At 42.6% G+C, this 20675-nt stretch overlaps 2 protein-coding genes across 2 annotated transcripts; both read left to right on the top strand.

Annotated features, from left to right (window-relative positions):
• Nucleotides 1-14169: 14169 nt before the first annotated feature.
• LOC121746134 (malonyl-coenzyme:anthocyanin 5-O-glucoside-6'''-O-malonyltransferase-like) lies at nucleotides 14170-15872 on the top strand. The gene is made up of 2 exons (XM_042140048.1): nucleotides 14170-14706; nucleotides 15051-15872. Exons 1-2 carry the CDS (start codon nucleotides 14170-14172, stop codon nucleotides 15870-15872), a joined length of 1359 nt encoding a protein of 452 aa, XP_041995982.1.
• A 1262-nt stretch (nucleotides 15873-17134) lies between these two features.
• On the top strand, nucleotides 17135-17611 carry LOC121746133 (malonyl-coenzyme:anthocyanin 5-O-glucoside-6'''-O-malonyltransferase-like). Its single transcript, XM_042140047.1, has one exon. The coding sequence runs from the start codon at nucleotides 17135-17137 to the stop codon at nucleotides 17609-17611; it is 477 nt and encodes a 158-aa protein (XP_041995981.1).
• The last annotated feature ends 3064 nt before the right edge of the window (nucleotides 17612-20675 follow it).

Raw genomic sequence — 20675 nt, 5'->3', positions numbered from 1 at the left:
CGAAGAGGCCGAGGGTGAGGATTTCTCTTTATCTTTATGCTCTACTGCTTTAGCGAAGAAAACTAACCTTGCTTTCTTGCTTTTTGGCAGTGTACATGCTGAATAAGGCTATCCGAAAGTCCTCCGAGCTTGTGGAGCCGGAGAGGCAGAGAGCCCCTCGCTCGGCGTTTGAAGCCGAGAAGGATCCGAAGAGGCAAAAAACCTCTTCTTCGGATCCGAAAGAGCCGGAGTCGTATTCGGCTAAAGGGAAGGGGAAATTTCATGAGTCCCCAAGAGTGCCGGGGAAAGACCTGGTCATCTCCGAGGTGGTTGCAGACATCCCGGAACACGTCCCTGAGCCTTTTCAATGGCCGACGAATTTTGTGGAGGTAAGCTTTCTGACTTGGCTTCTTTTCCACATTTTTTGATGGCCATTCTGTTGAGTTTTTTCCTTGTTCATCTTCAGAGAGCCAAGCTCGTCTCCGTGGAGCTCTCCAAAGCATCCCACGACTACGAGGAGATGCAGAAGGAGTTGCATCTTGCTCGTAGTCTGGCCGAACAGGCTGAGGCCAAATTTGAGAGGGCCCGAGCTGCTAGGATCTCGGCTCAGGATGAAGCCCGGTCAGCCAAAAACCAGCTCATCATCCTGCAAGAGCAGACGAAGCACCGGGAGGCTCAGAAGGAGGCTGCCGCCGTGGCTGCCCAGGGGGAGGCTCTCCGTGTTTACACGGAGAAACTCTTTTTGAGCAGCCAGTTCTCGGCCTTTGTCGGTAGTCTGGTAAGGCTAATTACCGATAAGGGCGAGCAGGGGGCCGACGTCGTGCTGCCGCTGTACAGCCGAGAGATAGCAGCTCGGCTTCAGAATCTGCCGCTCCTTGAGGAGCTCGCTTCATCCTCGGTCCTGCTTTCTGCAGACCGAGTCCGGAGTTGTCGAGCTGATCGGGACGAGAACCTGGAGGCTATCTTTGCCTCTGTGGGACCCGTTTCACCCGCTTCGACTTACAACGGAGAGGATGAGGCCGAGCCGCTGGAGCCGGAGGCCGAAGTTGAGCGGGCCGGGCATCCGGAGAAGGAAGCCGATCAGGAGGCGGAGGCGAGGCCGGCAGGATGCGAGGCCGAGGCTGAGGTAGCTCAGGAGAAAGAAGCTGAACCAGAGCGAGGAGCCGGAGACGAAGCTGGCGGAGTATGATTTCGTCTCCCTTCTCTTACTCTGGTTTCTTCCTTGTAAAATGGCCTTGAAGCCCTCCTAGTGTAAAAAATTTTCTTTGTGAATGAAAAATTCTCTACACTTGTCTTCGTATAGCTTTTCGTACTCGCCTTTACTCCTGTTGTATTTTACTATCTGCTCGGTACAGCTGCCGAACTAATATAGCTGCTTTGTACTCAAGGAGATGGAGATACTTCACTGGAAACGGCTGTACTCTTCGGCTTTAGACGAAGCTGAGAAAAGAGCTATAGCCGATCAGACGAAGAATGACGAGCTTCTGGCTCGTTTAGTGAAGCTGGAGGCCGATAATAAGGACTTAGAGTCCGATAAGAAGGATCTGGAGGCCGAGCTGTATACGACCATTGCTGAGAGGACTGCGTACGAGGATTACATCCGTGTGCGCGGGGGAGTGACCATATCAGATGTTCAGAGTCGAGTTGACGAACTGTGGGAGGAATATCATGTACTCCGGAGGAACAATGCGCTGGAGAGCTCGGCTTGCCAACAAGTTGTGAAATCATTGCGGCGCTGGGCTTCTCGGTACAACATTGTTCTTTCTCGGCGCCCCTCCATAGAAAGATTCCTTCGGCATATCGTGCCAACAGATGCTCGCACTCCAGATCAAACCTCTGGTTCCCTTGTTCAAAATCCTACTCCCAGTCAACAACGAACTCCGGAACAGCCGGAAACGTCAAGACGAGAACGGGCTCAGGAGCAACCGGAATCGTCAAGACAGGGACGGACTGAAATTCGCCGAGGAGTTGTGACTATGAGCGAGCAAGATCAGCAGATGCTTATTGCAGAGACTCTTCATCGCCGAGGTGTTAGGACTTCTCGGGCTCGGGGAAGAGGCGTTGGGTCGAGGATAGCATCTCGTCGACTTGCTTATTCTTCATCTGCTCGGAACAACCGAACTCGGCTTCCAGAGGATTTTGCAGATAGGTGGCTTAACTTCAGCAACCCTGGACAGTAGAATAGTCCTTTGTAATAGCGTAACGCCATTTTGTAGGGTAGCGGAGTTGTATGCCGAACAAGATTTGAAAAATGAAATTTTGTTTTCGCTTCTAACACTGTATTTACAGCTTAGCGAAAAAATTTCATCGTACTTGTCCTCGGTCTTATGAAGTAAACTTCTTTGACCGGACTTGGTCTTTGGTCTTATGAAGTACTCGTCTTTGGTCTGATGAAATAAACATCTTTGACCGGACTCGTCTTTGGTCTGATGAAATAAACATCTTTGACCGGACTCGTCTTTGGTCTGATGAAATAAACATCTTTGACCGGACTCGTCTTTGGTCTGATGAAATAAACATCTTTGACCGGACTTGGTTTGTGTTCTAATTTGGCGATTTTTGTCGCCGGGATCGAACTTTCCCTTGTCCTAATTCGGCGAGTTTTATCGCGTGGATCGGACTTTCCCAGTTAACCGAAGTGGTCTTATGCAGTAAACCTCTTTGACTAGACATGGTCGTCCCCGGTCTTATGAGGTAAACTTCTTTGACCGAACTTGGTCGTCCTAATTCGGCGAGGTTTATCGCGTGGATCGGACTTTCCCTTATTGCAGTTCGTTTCAGACGAAGTGCTTATTTCTTAAGCCGAATTGTGGTCTTGTATCTTCCTGAGAAGCTTGGACTCACAATCGTTGGCTTATTGCAGTTCGTTTCAGACGAAGTGCTTGTTAAGCTGAATTGTGGTCTTGTATCCTCCTTGGAAGCTTGGACTCACAATCGTTGGCTTATTGCAGTTCGTTTCAGACGGACTGCTTGTTAAGCTGAATTGTGGTCTTATATCCTCCTTAGAAGCTTGGACTCACAATAGTCTTTAATAATCGATCTAAAAAGGGGATCAGTCTTTAAAGAACGATATACCTTGGTACCATTTGTAAGAGACGACAAGCACATCGAGACAAAACACATAGAGAAAAAATGAAAAAGATGAAAGAAAAAAACTTTAAACTTTTTTTTAAAAAACGACAAGTAAAAGGTGCAAGTAAGAAACAAACAAATAAAAACATATACCCCTATGACCGAACTAGACACGAGACGGACTGACCGGACTGTCTCTTACAAGTGGAACTTCTTGAGGTTGGAGATGTGCCATGTTCGGGGTACTTGTTCTCCTGACATGTGAGTCAATTTATAAGACCCTTTGCCGAGGACTTCTGACACCCGATATGGACCCTCCCATGTGGGTTCGAGTTTGCCCAGCTTTTCTGCTCGGCTTACTTCGTTGTTTCTCAAGACGAGATCTCCCACTTGAAATTGAAGCTTTTTCACCATTTGGTTATAATACCGGGCTACTTGCTCCTTATACTTGGCCGCTTTTATGCACGCCAATTCTCTTCTTTCTTCGGCGAGATCTAGTTCTGCTCTCAGTCCGTCGTCATTCATTTCTGAGGAGAAATTTAGAGTTCGGGGACTGGGTACGCCGATCTCCACCGGAATTACGGCTTCAGTGCCGTACACCAGACTATACGGAGTTTCACCGTTGGAGGTTTTGGGTGTAGTTCGGTAGGACCATAGGACTTGAGGGAGATTTTCTACCCATTGTCCTTTGGCTTGTTCTAACCGAGCTTTTAACCCTTTCACCAGAATCCGGTTCGTTACTTCCGTTTGTCCGTTTGCTTGGGGATGGGAGACCGAAGTGAACCGCTGTTGAATGTTCAGCTCTTGGCACCAATTCTTGAACGTCTTGTCGGTGAACTGAGTCCCATTATCCGAGATGAGGATGTGGGGTATGCCAAATCGGCACACTATGTTCTTCCAGACGAAGTCCAATGCCTTTGAGCTCGTTATCGTAGCTAATGGTTCAGCCTCCACCCACTTCGTGAAGTAGTCCACGGCAACGATAAGGAATTTCATTTGCCGAGGAGCTTGAGGAAGTGGTCCCACTATGTCTATGCCCCATTGCATGAAAGGCCAAGGGCTTTGCATAGTGTATAGATCGGTCTGCGGCATCCTTGGGACATTTGCATGAATTTGGCACTTCGTACACTTCTTGACGAGCTGCACTGCCTCTTGTACCATGGTTGGCCAATAATATCCCCATCTCAGAACTTTTGTAGCTAAAGCTCTGGCTCCGATGTGGCTACCGCACGATCCTTCATGAACTTCTCTGAGGATGTAGTCCGTCTCTTCTGGTCCTACGCACCGCAACAACGGCTGGAGGTAAGACTTTCTAAAGAGGACTCCTTCATGAAGTTCGTACCGAAGTGCTCGGCACGTGATCTTCCGAGCTTCTCTCTTATCCTCGGGCAATTGTCCTTGATCCAGATACCGCAAGATCGGCGTCATCCAGTTCGGCGAGCTGGATACTGAATGTACCTCGGCTTCATCAATGCTTCGATGCATTAATTCTTCCACCTTTGAGCTCGGATCTGAGGCCAACTTACTTAAGGTATCTGCTCGGCTATTTTCCGCTCTGGGAATGCGGATTATCCGAAAATAGGAGAAACTTCGGCTGATGTTTTGCGCTTTGTCCAAATACTTCTTCATTCTCTCGTCACGAGCTTCACTTGTACCCAACATGTGATTTACTATGACTTGTGAATCACAATGGACTTTGAGAGATTTGACGAGCAGACTTTGCGCTAACTGGAGTCCGGCCAGGAGGGCTTCGTACTCGGCTTCATTATTAGTAGTGGGGAATAGAAACCGAAGTGAGTAGGTTACCTCGTGTCCGTCGGGAGCGACAAGTAAAATACCAGCTCCACTTCCCATTTTGTTTGAAGCTCCATCTACGAATCCGCTCCAGCAGTCCGGCGGCTCTACTTCGGATTCCAAGGGCTGTGCTAGCTCGGCATTGGCAGAATTCTTCTGTTCGGCAATAACAGGAATTGCTTGATCGAACTTTGCTTCTGCAAGAAAATCTGCCAAGGCTTGTCCCTTGATGGCTTTCCGAGGTAGATATTCAATTGTGTGCTCTCCCAACTCTACAGCCCACTTGGCGATTCTGCCTGATGCTTCTGGTTTGGTCAACACTTGCCGAAGTGGCAGATCAGTTAAGACGCATACCTTGTGAGCATAGAAGTATGGCCGCAGTCTCCTTGCTGCATTTACTAATGCCAGAGCAATCTTTTCCAGAGGTTGATACCTGGTTTCTGGACCTCTTAATGCTCGGCTTGTAAAATAGATGGGAAGCTGCTTTAGGCCTTCTTCTCGTACAAGCACCGCGCTGATGGTTTGATCCGATGCCGCTAAGTATAAGAATATTACTTCGGCTTCGGTTGGAGCAGAGAGAATAGGAAGCTCGGCTAGGTAACTTTTGAGCTCGTCAAAGGCCTTTTTCTGCTCGGCTCCCCACTCGAACTTTGGTGCCTTTTTCAACACCTTGAAGAACGGCAGTTGCTTTTCGGCTGCTTGGGAAAGGAATCGATTCAGTGCGGCTAGACATCCGGTTAGCCTTTGCACGTCATGTATGGACTTCGGCATTGCCATGTTCTGAACGACTTGAACTTTTGAGGGGTTTGCCTTGAGTCCGTCCTTTGAAACCCAACAACCCAGAAACTTTCCCGAATCTACCAAAAAGGTACACTTTTGGGGATTAAGTTTGAGGTTGGCTTTCTTGAGCACGTTGAGAGTGGACTTGAGGTTGTGCTCGTACTCCGAAGCGCTTTTGCTTTTGACGACTATATCGTCAACATACACTTCGACCTCCTTTCCAATCAGGTGCCGAAAAAGCTTGTCTACCATCCTTTGATAAGTGGCTCCGGCATTCTTTAAACCGAATGGCATCTTTTTATAAGCGAAAATGCCGAAATCAGTAATGAAGGCCGTTTTTGAAGCGTCAATCTCATCCATTAAAACCTGATGGTATCCTTTGTATAGATCAAGAAAACAAAAAATTTCAAAGCCTATCAGAGCTTCTACTTTTTTATCTATGTTCGGAAGGGGATAGCAATCTTTGGGACAGTGCTTATTTAGATCGGTGAAATCTATGCACATCCGCCATCCTCCTTCCTTTTTCTTGATCATGACAGGATTGGCCACCCACGAAGGATACTTCACTTCGAATAACACATCCGCCTTCAATAATTGACGGACTTCATCATGGATGACTTGACTTCGTTCTGCCGCAAAGAGTCTTTGCTTCTGTTTTATCGGCCGGACCGAAGGATCAATATTTAACCGATGAGTGATTACCTCGGGGGGCACTCCGGTCATGTCCAACGGAGACCATGCAAAGACGTCTTTGTACTCCTTGAGGAGCTGGATGGTTTTTTCCCGAAGTAGAGGCGTTCCCGCGAAGCCGATCTTAACCGTTCTGGATGGATCGTCTTCGTACAGCTGAACTGTCATCGAATTCGGCTCCGGTATGACTTCGGTCATTGCCTCTGACTCCGGCTGCTGTGATTGCTATGCTTGGTGGTGCCGATCTGAATGCTCGGCACTTCTAAGCGCAATTTGCAGACATTCCTTCGCTCTCTTTTGGTCACCTCGGATGACCGCTATCCCTCCTTTAGTAGGGATCTTGATGGTGAGGTGATAAGTGGAGCAAATGGCCCGAACTGTGTTGAGCCAGTCTCTTCCCAGGATGACGTTGTACGGGGACCGAGCTTTCACCACGAAAAACTCAATCATCGTACTGGAGCTAGTAGGCGCTTTCCCCACCGTGATCGGAAGGCTGATAATACCTTCAGGGCGGGTGTCCTCCTGGGCGAAGCTCTTCAGGGGAAGCGGAGCCGGGCTGAGCCGAGCTGGGTCCACTTCTAATTTGTCGAAGCACTCTTTAAAAAGAATGCTGACTGACGCTCCTGTATCCACAAACACCCTGTGGATCAGTTTGTTTGCCACTCCGGCTTGGATGACAATGGCGTCTTGGTGAGGAGAGATGGCCGGGACGGGATCAGCATCCGAGAACGTAATCACTTCGTCCTGCTTCAGCCTTTTATGCGTTGGCTCCTCTCGATTGGAGCCTCTGCGCTCTGACTTCAGGGACGACTTGGTCTTCCCGGCAGGGAGAGCGTCAATAGTCAGGATTACTCCATCATATTGCGGCTCGTCATCGTCTTCGGGATCCGGCTGCCTTTTCGGATCCTGAGGAGCGCAGTTCGCACCTCTCTGCTTCTTATTCTTCTTTGACTGCTTGTTTTGGTATTTTTTCAATGTCCCTGCCCTCACAAGAACATCGATACCTGCAGCCAAGTTTCTGCACTCCTCGGTATCGTGACCGTGGTCTTGATGGTAGGAGCAGTAGTTATCCTGGGGTCGGCGCGCGGCTGATTTCGTCATCCGCTTTGGCTTTTCGAACAGGTCAGAGTGCAGTTCGAAAATTTCCGCTCTCGGCTTGTTCAGCGGTACGAACTGAGCGGGCGGCTTCTCGGGATTGAGACGGGGTCCCAATCTGTCTTGCACCGGAGTCCTTTGAATCCTTTCAAAAGGAGTTCGGCGAGGATGTCCCTGATCGCCAAAAGGAGTTCGGCGAGGATGTCCCTGATCGCTATGATCGGGCTTCCTCCTGTCTCCTCGGGACGATGAGCTGTCTAACGACCGTTTGCGACGGTCTGCCTCATCGGCCCGGGAGTACTGGTCCGCAATGTCCCACATTTCCTGAGCTGTCTGCGGACCGCACTCAACGAGCTTCCTGTAGAGAGCTCCGGGCAGGATTCCATTTTGGAATGCCGAGATGACAAGCAGATCGTTGAGATCGTCTACTTGCAAGCATTCCTTGTGGAATCTTGTCATAAAGTCGCTGATTTTTTCGTCGCGACCTTGACGAATGGAAAGCAGCTGAGCCGAAGTGATTCGGGCTTCCGCTTTCTGAAAGAACCTCCTGTGGAAGGCATCCATTAGATCTCGGTAAGATCTGATGCTGCCCTGGGGGAGGCTATCGAACCACCTTCTCGCGTTCCCGATGAGCAGCTCGGGAAACAGCTTGCACATGTGGACCTCGTTGAGACCCTGGTTCGCCATGTTATATTGATAGCGCCCCAAGAAATCGTGAGGGTCCACGAGCCCGTCGTAAGTCATCGACGGAGTTCGGTAGTTCTGTGGTAGGGGAGTTCGGGTGATGTCGTCCGAGAACGGAGTCTTCAGTGCTCCGTACACGGCGAATCCGATATCTCGTCGGTATGGAGGAGATTGAGTTCTCCTGTGATTCCGGTACCGAGGAGGAACAGGAATATGTCGGGGTTGAGGATTCTTCTTCCTGGAAGACACGGCACTACTGCGGTAGTGACTTTCATGTCTGGATGAGGAAGGAGAATCCTCCGTTTTCGTCTTCGGCTCTTGGCTCTTTTGCAGGAAGGCTAAGAACTCATCCTGCTTCTCAGCCAAGAACAGCTTGACAGCCTCATTCAAATCAGGCTGCTGGGAAGACTCAGTGGGACGATTTTTGGAGCGGCCTGTTCCTTCGCCATGAGAACTGGTGGTGGATTTATCCCTAGGCTGTTTTCCAGACCTATGGGATGGATTGGCTTCCTCCTGGTTCTCACGGGCAGGAATACGGGTACTCTGCGATCTGGTATGCATTTTTTGGGTGGAAAAAATGGATCAAAAATTCGCTTTATCACAAATTTTGTTCTCTGCTTCCCACAGACGGCGCCAGTGATGAATCCGCGAATTATTGATGATGATGAATGCTCGTAAAAATAAATTACGACACGGAAATTTTACGTGGTTCGATTTACTGAGGTAAATCTACGTCCACGGGGAGAAATGGGGGCAGGTTTGTATTGCTTGATCTGCAAATTACAGCTTACAACACAGACTTGCTATATGATTTTTTCTCTAGAGAGATTCTAACCTCCTCATATCAGATCTAAGTTCTATTTATATATGGAACTAAGATCGTGGCTTGCATCTCCACCCTAAGTCGTGGATGTCGTGTAGGTCATGGCCTAAGATCGTGGATGTAGCGTAGGTCATGGCCTACGATCGTGGCCTGAGTTGACACCACGTGGTAGTGGGTGCGTTGGACATCCTGTATGGGTCCACTAACTCCTTGTTCGGTCGAATACTGAGGCCGAACTGCTTTGGTTGCCGATCTTTGAGTAGAGCTTGATGCCGACCTGAGAGCAGAGCTTGATTGGTTGGCTTTTACCGAGCTGTAGGCTGAGGCCGAACTCTTTGGTAATGCCGAACTCATACTCCTGCTTTGGTTGCCGATCTGAGAGTAGAGCTTGATAGGTTGGCTTTTACCGAGCTGTAGGCTGAGGCCGAACTCTTTGGTAATGCCGAACTCATACTCTTCCTTGGGCTTTGGGCTGATGGGCCGTCATTGCTGTTGGGCTTGTTTAGTACGCACCCCATCAATAAGCAACATATACAGATCATACAATATCACCGATTATTAGCACACACTATTATATAGGCAATCACGTAAACTTAGTTTACCACTTTCTATAGAGCATCAATTTTGTAATTTAAACTGATTAATACATTCCCCTGCATATTAGTCAAACCATATCAGTACCCCTAAGCTTATACATACAAACTGCTCGGTCTTTCCCATGGACCACTCTAATTTACTTATTATAATCCAATTGATCATTTTGGTTATTACTCAAATAAAATAAATAATCATTTGCATTTACTCTCTAATTAGATTTAATTATAAAAGATGAGATGAAGGGACCGAAGCCCCTCCAAAATGAGAGAATAGCTCTAGCTATTTATTAAGATGTCCAATTCTATAGAATTTTCTTTCTTTTTTTATTTTTAATTTAATATATTCTCTATGTTTATTTATATTTATCTCCATACTTCCAGAATATTCCTATTGAAAGAAATCATCTCACGTTTCCAACCTTTCATTTCTCTCAAACTTTCTGGAAAATTATTATTATTATTATTATTATTATTATTATTATTATTTTTTGTTTAGGTCAAAATGAAAACACACGAACATATCTATCTTTAGTTAATCCTTTTTCTAGTTTTGAGTTGGTAATTATTATTTAAATACTTCGACGTAATAGTGATCTAGGGAAACCACTACTTAAATGCATAATTAGAGAACACGAATTTAGTTCACTATAAGTGCGATTTAGTTCACTATAAGAGTGATTTAGTTCACTACAGGAATGAGTGAACCAAAACGCCTTTACAGTGAACTAAATCCTTCATGAAGTAAATACTTCACTATAATGGTGTTTTGGTTCACTTTTTCTTATAGTGAACTAAATTACTCTTATAGTGAACTAAATCGCTCATATAGTGAACTCGATCATTTGATCTAATGGCTAAGATTTGTTCTCTAGTTATACACTTAATATTAGTTATACTTTGATCATCTCCCTACTTCCACCTATCGTACATATATATCTACGCTTATGGGTATTAAATTAATTTTAATATAATACTTCCATGCACATCATTAGTTATTTAAATATATGACACCTACGTACACACACAAGTGTTATATTCCTATTATAAAAATAGTATAGTACTTTAATTAAGTTTTCGAACATTTCTTATAAATCTATGAAAATTATAATCCACTAATTAATGGAATATTAATGTAAATTCTCACCATCTTAATCTATATCTCCATTCAATCACCTACCGCCTACACAGTCATAGTCTAAAATATGTAACTTTAATTATTATCATCTTCGATACCAAATTATTTGTCAAAAATTTCTAATTCATAAATATTCCAATCGAAATAGTGAATTCCGTCCAAACCCAGAACGTTACATTGAACATAATCCACAAATTTAATGGTAATTTGAGCCCCCATCATAAAATTTCTAGCCCCCACAAACAGTAGCCGATACACTTACAGTAATCTCATATGTTAAAATAAGTTGAGTCTTATCTCCTTATAGTTTCACCTATGCGAGAGAATTTTAGAGCTGCCGAATAACAATAAATTGCAGCAACTCTGCTTCACCATTTTAGTCAACATTTGTTGGCTATTCTTCACATGATTTTCAATTATATAGCGGCTTCTACACAAGGTGGATAATCTCAACTCTCAACACAATGACAACCGTTGTCAAAACCTGCCGTATTCCACCTTCACAAGGATATGAGGGCTTTGACGACAACTGGTTCCCCGAAGTTCGATTACTCGAAGGCGGATTTCGGATGGGGGAAGGCGGAGAAGGTGGAGTTTCTGTCATTGGACGAGGGATATTCGATTTTTTTGTCTAGCTCCGGTGACGGAGATTTGGTCGTCGGTATGTCGTTGACCAAGGAGGAGATGGAGGCTTTTGCTTCTATGTTTGCAACTGGTGTCAAGGTCAAATAAAATGAGATTGATGTTGTTTTGCTTAATTTTGATTATCGTTTTACTTTTTTTAATTAATAGTTCATTTAAATAAAGTATTTTATAATGAAAAAGCACTACTAAAAAATACAAATACTATGATGTATCGTTAGAATAAAACTGCATAATTTCATTTACGTATATTTGAATGAATATTCAAATTATAAAATTATCCCTCTCATCTCTCTACAAATGAGATCGTTGTTTTGTTTTAAAATTTAAATAGCGCTATTAATTGGTTTGAATGAATATTCAAATTAAGAAAACAACTAAATAAAGTCAAAATTATTCAATTAATAATCTTATATGGTATACTATAGCACTTTTAAATCTAGTTTTTTAAGCAAAATACTGAAATCAACAATCAAAAGTAATTATTAAGTTTATTTAAGCTAGCTAGGGTAAAAAAAATTATGAATAAGAGAAAAAAGTGAATGTGCCAATTATTAATTAGTACTACAAAGTTGAAAAAAGGAAATAATACTAATAATTTTCTTATAGAAAAAGTAAAATATCATCAATATTATTGCCAAAACTTATGCTAAAGTTTCCGTTCAACTTCAATTGTTATAAATGCTTGATTAATATTGGATTATTAAAATACTACTACTACTATAAGAGAAAGTGAATTGGGCTTTAAATTAATTTGTTATAAATGAAGAAGGCCCAATATATGGACACAGAAAAGTAAACGCGTCTTTTTTCTCTGCACGCCGGCGGCTGATTGAGGGCGTTTTCCGGCGACTCTTCAGATCCAACGGTGAGGTCGGCCAACCTCACCTAGCTCGACCGGTGCCATAGTGTGATCAGTTGATACTCCGACCACCAGCCATGACAACCGTAATCGAAACCTGCCATATTCTGTTGAGGGATAGTTTCTCTTAACAAGATTCCGGCGTCGCGATTGTTATCAGCGGAGGAATAAGAGGTAGTAGCCAAAGCTTCGCCCGTCGATCAAACCAAGAACATACAAATTTGAAATAATAGTGTGAAAATAAAATAAGGATAATTGAATTTCTGAATTGATCAAGAAGAATAACAATATCTTATATTTATAATACTAGTTCTAACTTAATCTGTGGCAGACAGAATTAAGAAAAAGGGTTACAAATGTATCCACAAAAGTGTGAATAGCCTAGAAGTAAAATACTCATTTACTTTTGTTTAGGACCCAAGTCGAATTCTGTCAGGAACGTTTTTTGGGATATTTATTTATGATTTCTTATTAAGCTCATATTTAAAATTAGATTATTATATATTATGTATAGTATTTTTTTTTATATAGTGAAAACTCTTTCAATACTAAAACAAATTCTCAATTATATATATTTAAGAACCTCTATTTTAAATATTGAAAAAGTTTCAAGCAATAACACTAAAAATAATCTCAATTATATATATTTAAGAACCTCTATTTTAAATATTGAAAAAGTTTCAAGCAATAACACTAAAAATAATCTGTTAATGACTCATTACCGACATACTAGAAGAAAAAATATCGAATTTTTTTTAATCTCTAAGTCGATTTAATTATTTATTGCACCCCCAATCTAAAATTCCTGAATCCGCCACTGAACTTAATGAACAAGAATATGTGAAAGATATGATAATATAATACTAATAGACTAAATAATAGAGATATGATAATTTAATAATATGACCGTATCATATTCCACCGCCACAAGGCGTCGCCGTCGAGCTATTCCTGCCGCTCTCCTTCTTCGACTTTGGATGTATTGATTTTGTTGATCTTATGTATTTTCCATGGGCTTGCCCATGTTATTTGGTATGCTTAGTCTACTTGGTGGCTAGTTGTTGATGTTTTCTCTCGGATATGCCCAAGAGTATGATGCAAACGATAAGTTATATTGATATTTTATTATTTTATTCATAAAAAAACAAAGTTGCGAGTATTTAATAAAATATGAAAAATCTTTAATATGCTTAATACTTGTATTTTGTAATAATAAAGTAGATATATATATCATTAAATAAGATTTTAAGTAATGTACAACATATATAAAGGATGCATTGTTAGCGACTATATACCAATCTAATAATCTAAACGGAAAAATAAGATATACACATGTGTCGTTAGAACTTAGAATAAAACTGCAAATCTCGTTTATGAATATTTAATTACCAATCTAATAATCCCAACAAGAAAATACTACAAGCATCATAGTACATTGTAAAGTCAACTAGAATCTTTCAATTCACTCAACTTTTTGTCTTATAAGTTGACGGCAGTTAGAGTATGTAATTTATATAGATCCAATTTCGAAATGTAGGAAAGTTTACTTTACAAAACTCTTGTCACTACAATCATGATAGCACTAGTTCTGATACTTAAGCTAATACATTAGTATTTGTAAGATACAATACTCTTACTTGTCATTGCTGCATCAGTCCCGTATACTTATATTTTACAAAGAAATACTTTACAATATATCATCAAATAAGATTTTAAGAAATAGTATATAAAAGATGTATCGTTAGAATAAAAATGCAAACTTTCATTTTACATTTAAAGGAGACGTATAGAAGGGAGTATACCAAAGTTTCGAACTTAAATCCCAACAAAAGTAAGTACACCTTCCTTTTGTCTTATCTTGAAAAGTTGGTACCAAAATAAACTACACTATTTAATTGCACATGGAGTAAGTAATTTTCATGGATTCAATTTCTATATAATTCAAAAGCAGAGGAAGCATTACTGTACAAATTAAACACCCTAGCTAGTTAATCACTTCATACTCAGAAAACCTGCAATGACAACCGTGATCGAAACCTGCCGTATTCCTCCTTCACAAGGCGCCGCCGCCGAGCTGTTCCTGCCGCTCTCTTTCTACGACATGACTTGGCTGCATTTCAATCACACCCGCCGCCTCGTCTTCTACAACCACCCATGTTCAGAAGCCGAATTCTCCAACACCATTGTTCCAAACCTCAAACACTCTCTCTCTTTAGCTCTCAAACACTATCTCCCTGTCGCCGGAAACCTCCTCTACCCTTCCGACACCGACACCGACAAACCGGCTTTCCGATACATCTCCGGCGACTCTGTCCCACTCACGATCGCCGTTTCTGGCCTCGATTACAACGAGCTCGTCGCGAATCACGCTAGAGAAGCGGATCAGTTCTATGACCTCCTTCCTCGGACGCCAGCAATGTCCGAGGAAGAAAATTACAAAATTATCCCTCCCATCTCTCTGCAGGTGACTCACCTTCCGGGCAGGGGAATCTGCTTAGGTTTGAGCAATCACCATAGCCTCGGTGACGACAGATCAATCTTAGGATTCATAAAGGTAATTAGGGTTTAAGTCCCTATGGAATTTTTTTTATTACTTTTTATTGTTTTAATTTTGTTGACATAGTCTAAAATCAATTTGAATTTACAAATTCAGTGGCTCCAAATATTTGTTTGAGAAATGAACTAGCTAGGGTTTGAGTTCAGTGTACAGTTTTATTTTGTGCGTTGGATAGAATAAAATAAGATTGAGAGACTAATTAGAGATAAAAAAAAGTATGGTATTTTTAATATTGAGTTATCTCGGTTGAAACAAATTAAAAAAGTGACGCATCGTATTAAAAATATTATTGGTATGTTTAATGTTGTTCTTACTAACATTTTTTTCTGGTTGGCCCTAAGGCGTGGGCTGTGATCAACAAATCCGGCAATGATGAGGCGTTTGATTCTAGAAACGGAGAATCTCTGCCGATTTTCGAGAGACTAATTTGCAAAGATTCTAGTAGAGTTGACGGAATATATTGGGAAGCAATGAAGAAGCGTCCTTTAAAGCCGCCGGCGACGCATCCATTGCCGACCAATAGAGTGAGAGCTTCATTTATCCTCAGACACTCCGACATAATAATGCTCAAGAATCGGATCTTGTCGGCGAAGCCAAACATAGATCGAGTCTCCACTTTTGTGGTTGCGGCGGCCTATGTCTGGACCGCCTTGGAGAAATCCTTGGGTCCTGCTGAAAATGAAGATGTGGTGTACTATATTGCGGCCGACGGCACGGGGAGGCCGAACGCGCTGTTCGATCCACCTGTGCCGGTGAATTACTTCGGCAATTGCTTAGGTAGCGGGAGGGTGAGAGTGAAGCATCGGAGGTTGGCGGCGGAGGATGGATTTGTTGCGGCGGCGGAGGCTATTGTTGATGAGATAAAGACCAAAATTTACAACGGAGATGAGTTTCTTAAAAGCCCGGAGAATCTGTTGACGGAGATGCCGAAATATAAGGGCATGAGGGCTATGGCGATGACTGGTTCCCCCAAGTTCGATTACGCGGAGGCGGATTTCGGATGGGGGGAGGCGGAGAAGGTGGAGGTTCTGTCGTTGGACGGGGGATATTCGATGTCGTTGTCTAACTCCGGTGACGGAGATTTGGTCGTCGGTATGTCGTTGACCAAGGAGGAGATGGAGGCTTTTGCTTCTATGTTTGCAACTGGTGTCAAGGTCAAATAAAATGAGATTGATGTTGTTTTGCTTAATTTTGATTATCGTTTTACTTTTTTTTATTAATCGTTCATTTAAATAAAGTATTTTATAATGAAAAAAACACTATTAAAAAATACAAATACTATGATGTGTCGTTAGAATAAAACTGCATAATTTCATTTACGTATATTTTTTCCCCTCACACACAACAGAGTTCGAGATACATTGGCAAGCGAAGGGAAATTAATCCCAGGTTGCGCCATCCAGGCACGCTTGCAAAGTTTCAAGGCAACAAGCCTTGAGCCCACAGGGAAATTAATCTCAGGTTGCGTCATCCAAGATTCGAACTCAAGACCGCAATATCCTTGCCTCCCTTCTCAACCAGTTGAGCTAGGAGGCTTGGATTTCATTTACGTATATTTGCCGATCTCATAATTCCAACAAATAAAGTTATATGTGTCGTTAGAATAAATTAAACGGCAAATCTTATTTACGACTATTTGTTATTCTAATAATCCCATAAAAATAATTTTAACATACGTGTACCATTTGAATGAAAATACAAATTTCAATTATGACTATTTGTTAATCTAATAAACCCAACAAGAAAATAGGTACATGTAATATTGACTACTTTATGAATTTAACTTGTATATATTATTACGAAGATGGGAAACAATGTGCATAAAAGTGATAACTTGGTACTCCAAACACCCGCCATGACAACCGTAATCGAAACCTGTGTTAAGGAGATTTACAAAAATGTGAATCAATCGGATATCCTGAAAGGCGTGAAACAATTTCAGATCAAATCAATTTGGTAGTTCTACCAATATTTGACCGGATACAATTCAGGTTTTGAAGAATTCGTATGTAATTTTTGTTCTGTCTCTTTGAACCATAAAATTATCAATAAGAAGAGGTTGAAGATGAAACGTTGCATCTCTTCAATTTCATAATTGTTTTTAACAGTTTTGGCGGGTTTAGAAAATTGCATTTTAGTCCTTCAAATTTTCGGAAATTATATTTTCAGATGCATTTTCGACCCCAACCAGGGGCTCTGCCCCTTGGACCCCGCTATTCGGGGGCGATGCCCCCGAACCCCCGGTCTAATCATAACGAATTCAAAGTAAGTGCACACTCTGCACTTCCAACTTATTTGATGTATCATTATGATCATATTGATCAATCAAGTTAATCCAATTACACTAAAATATCCAACAACCTGCCGTATTCCGCCGCTACAAGGCGTCGTCGCCGAGCTATTCCTGTCGCTCTCCTTCTTCGACATGTCTTATCTGGATTCCAATCCGATGTACGTCCTCAATTTGTATAACCATCCATATTCCGAGGATGAATTCTCCAACACAATTGTTCCAAACCTCAAACACTCTCTTTCTCTTACCCTCAAACACTACCTCCCCGTCGCCGGAAATCTCCTCTACCCTCTCGACACGGACGCTTCGAAGTCCGTCATTTGTTACGTCTCCGGCGACACCGTATCGCTCACTATCGCCATCTCCAACCTCGACTTCGATGATCTCGTATTGAATCACGCTAGAGAAGCTGACCAATTCTACGACCATGTGCAGCCGCAGGCGCCGTTGACTGAGGAAGAGAATTACAAAATTGCCCCTGTGATATGCATCGGTGTGAACTTCCACCACGGCCTCTGCTACTGGAGATCCATCGTCGGATTAGTCAAGGCGTGGACTATGATCAATAAATCCGGCGACGATGAGGCTTTCGTCGCGAAAACGGGGTGAATCTCTGCCAGTTTTTGAGAAACCGGATTAAGAAGCTTCTAGAAGAGTTGACGGAATATTCTGGGATGCAATGAAGAAGATTCCTTTCAAGACGGTGGTGTCTCTCCCACGGCCGACTAACAGAGTGAGAGCTTCGTTCATCCTCGGCCGATCCGACATAACAAACCTCAAGCATCGGTTCTTGTCGGCGAGGCCGAGCCTAGATCGAGTCTCCACTTTCACAGTTGCGGCGGGGTATGTCTGGACCACATTGGTGAAGTCCCACGGCAGCAGCGCCGAAGATAAAGCTGAGTTGTTCTATTTTCCGGCTGATGCGAGAGGGCGGTGGAACGCGCTGTTCGATCCGCCGGTTCCGATGTATTACTTCGGGAACTGCTTGGGTGTGTTAGATATTTGATACACAAAATATAGGAGCACTCAACAAGGATGAAATATGGAGGATAAGTATTGAAAGGCTTCTCATAAAAGGATTACAAAATATACAAACAAAATTGCTTCAGCACTACACAAATCTTTTCTCTCTTTCTAATCTTTTCTCTCTTTCTAACTATGAGCTATGGCTCTACAACTATCCTATTTATAGATTTCAAAGATAATAAAGTAGTCAACTATATGTGGATAACTATAATACACATACATGTTACGTCACCTCCTCATAATCATTCTTGGAGACAAATTTACTTAGCCATGAAGAGATTAGAGATTGATCACTCATTCCACCGCCATGCGACGTAGAGAGATTGTGGCCTTCTCTTAAGCCATGAAGAAATCACAAAATTTCATCAACTAAGATGAGGTGGTGATTTACCTACCTATCATTTCCACCAAGTCATTTCTTAATATTGAAGCAATTGAGTTTAATAACTCAACATCCTCCCTTAAGCTCAATTCTTCAAGATCTTCATACCGAGCATAAATTTCAATTTTCTGCTTGTATCCTTTCGCCACCAACCTCGCCTTGTACCTTTGCACTTCACCATTGGCATTTTTCTTTGTTTTGTACACTCATTTCACACCAATTGATTTTCGGCCTTATGGTAACGTTGTCAACGACCAAGTATCATTTTTCTCGATCGCATTGATTTCTTCATCCATTGCGATCTTTCATTTCCTGTCTTGTGCAGCATCTGCATAAGCAATAGGATCAACATTCATATGAAAACAAACAAGATTAACATTTTCCTCCACAGCTTCATCAACTTCTTCAGTAGCTTCATATATATCATTCAGATTGCGCATTCTTCTTGGCCTTCCGACTGGACCTTGAGATGATGTTGGTGAATCTGGTTCTTCAACTTCACGTGCATCTTCTTGCTGATCAGGTACAATTTCTGACGAGCTTGCAACTTTTTTATCCTCTCAGTTCCATGTTTGATCTTCTTCAAACACCACGTCGCGACTTATGATTACCTTCTTCGTGAGTGGGTTATACAATTTGTGACCCATTACTCGATCACCATATCCCACGAAGATACACTTTTCGCCTTTATTATCAAGCTTTATTCTTTGAGCTTCACGAATTTCGGCATAAGCAATGCAGCCAAAAACTCTCAGGAGTGCAACACGGGGCTTGAACGAGCTCCATGCTGCTTCGGGCGTCATGTTGCGAACACTTTTGGTGGGACACCGGTTCAGGAGATATACTGCTGTTGCGACAGCTTTAGCCCATAATTCTCGGCGTAAGTCCTTCCCTTGGATCATACTCCTCGCCATATCAAGAATTGTCCGGTTCTTCATTTCAGCAACACCGTTCAGTTGAGGAGTATATGGAGGTGTAAGCTGGTGAATGATTCTGTGCTCCTTGCAAAACTTTTCGAACAAATCGGATGTGAACTCGCCACCTTGATCGGATCTGAGAACTTTAATATAGTGCCCACTTTGCCTTTCAACAAGAATTTTGAACTCTTTGAAAATATCAAACACCTCAGATTTCCTTTTCAAGAAATACACTCACGTCTTTCTGGAGTAATCATCAATGAAAGTTAAAAGTACTGATTACCTCCGGTAGAAATAGGCTTTAGAGGACCACAAACGTCTGTGTGAACGATCTCCAACGGGCATGATGCTCTCCATCTCATTTCTTTTGAGAAACTTGGCCTGTGATGTTTTCCCAGTATACATCCTTCGCAAACTTCTTCAGGATGATCAATATGCGGCAAGCCTTTCATTATATTCTTTGTAGACATAAGCTTTAAACCACCAAAATTTAGATGTCTAAGACGCAAATGCCATAACCACGATACATTTTTAACAATAGCATTCATGCACTTCAACATATCATGTTTCATATTCAATGCAAATAATCTATTTTTGGACATCTTCACACAGGCAACCAAACTACCTCGAGCATCATTGATAGACAGATAAGAATTCTTGATATTAACATCAAATCCTTTCTCCAGCAATTGACCAAGACTCAAAATATTGCTCTTCATGGCAGGCACATAATAGACGTCATATATAAAACCATGATTTCCATTCTTCAACTTAATCAAGATATTACCTTTTCCTTGCACCGCAATTTTTGAGGAATTTCCAAAAGTAACATCCCCATAAGATGTCTCCTTCAGCCCCACGAAGAGTTCCTTGTTCCCGCACATGTGGTTACTAACTCCAATATCCAAGTACCACGTGTTGCACTGATCACCTTCAAGTCCTTTATGAGTAAAAAGAGAGGTTGAAATTACCTTCTCATCATCGTCTCCACCTTCGGCATAATTAACTTGTTGATTGGACCTGGTATTTCCGGCTGTTGAACGCTCAAAGCTGTAATGCCCGAATTCGTGACAAGTATAACACTCGACATTTGCTTTATCAAACCCTTGTTGATTGTAGGTTTGAGAATAACCGCCTCTGTATTGTCCTCTTCGTTGTCCTCGTTGTCCATAAGAATTTCGACCTCTGCCTCGATAGGTGGAATTTTGGTGTCCTCCCTCATTTTGATAATTCTGACCTCATCCTCCTTTATTTTGGTAATTTTGGCCACGTCCTCCTCGACCACGAAAACCTCGGCCGTGACCTCGACCTCGGTTGTATCCTCCACGTGATGTCCCAGGCTCAAACT

The sequence above is a fragment of the Salvia splendens genome, chromosome 8 (assembly GCF_004379255.2).
Source record: "Salvia splendens isolate huo1 chromosome 8, SspV2, whole genome shotgun sequence".
NCBI classification, from domain to species: domain Eukaryota; kingdom Viridiplantae; phylum Streptophyta; class Magnoliopsida; order Lamiales; family Lamiaceae; genus Salvia; species Salvia splendens.
Note: the sequence above shows the minus strand (reverse complement) of the source record. Positions and strands in the feature narration are given on the sequence as shown.

What these genes read in the sequence shown, in the direction of transcription:
- LOC121746134 (XM_042140048.1), top strand. Translation starts at nt 14,170, where the DNA reads ATGACAACCGTGATCGAAACCTGCCGTATTCCTCCTTCACAAGGCGCC. An exon ending in CAATCTTAGGATTCATAAAG is followed by an intron (nt 14,707 to 15,050) that starts GTAATTAGGGTT and finishes GTTGGCCCTAAG; the next exon opens with GCGTGGGCTGTGATCAACAA.
- LOC121746133 (XM_042140047.1), top strand. Translation starts at nt 17,135, where the DNA reads ATGTCTTATCTGGATTCCAATCCGATGTACGTCCTCAATTTGTATAAC.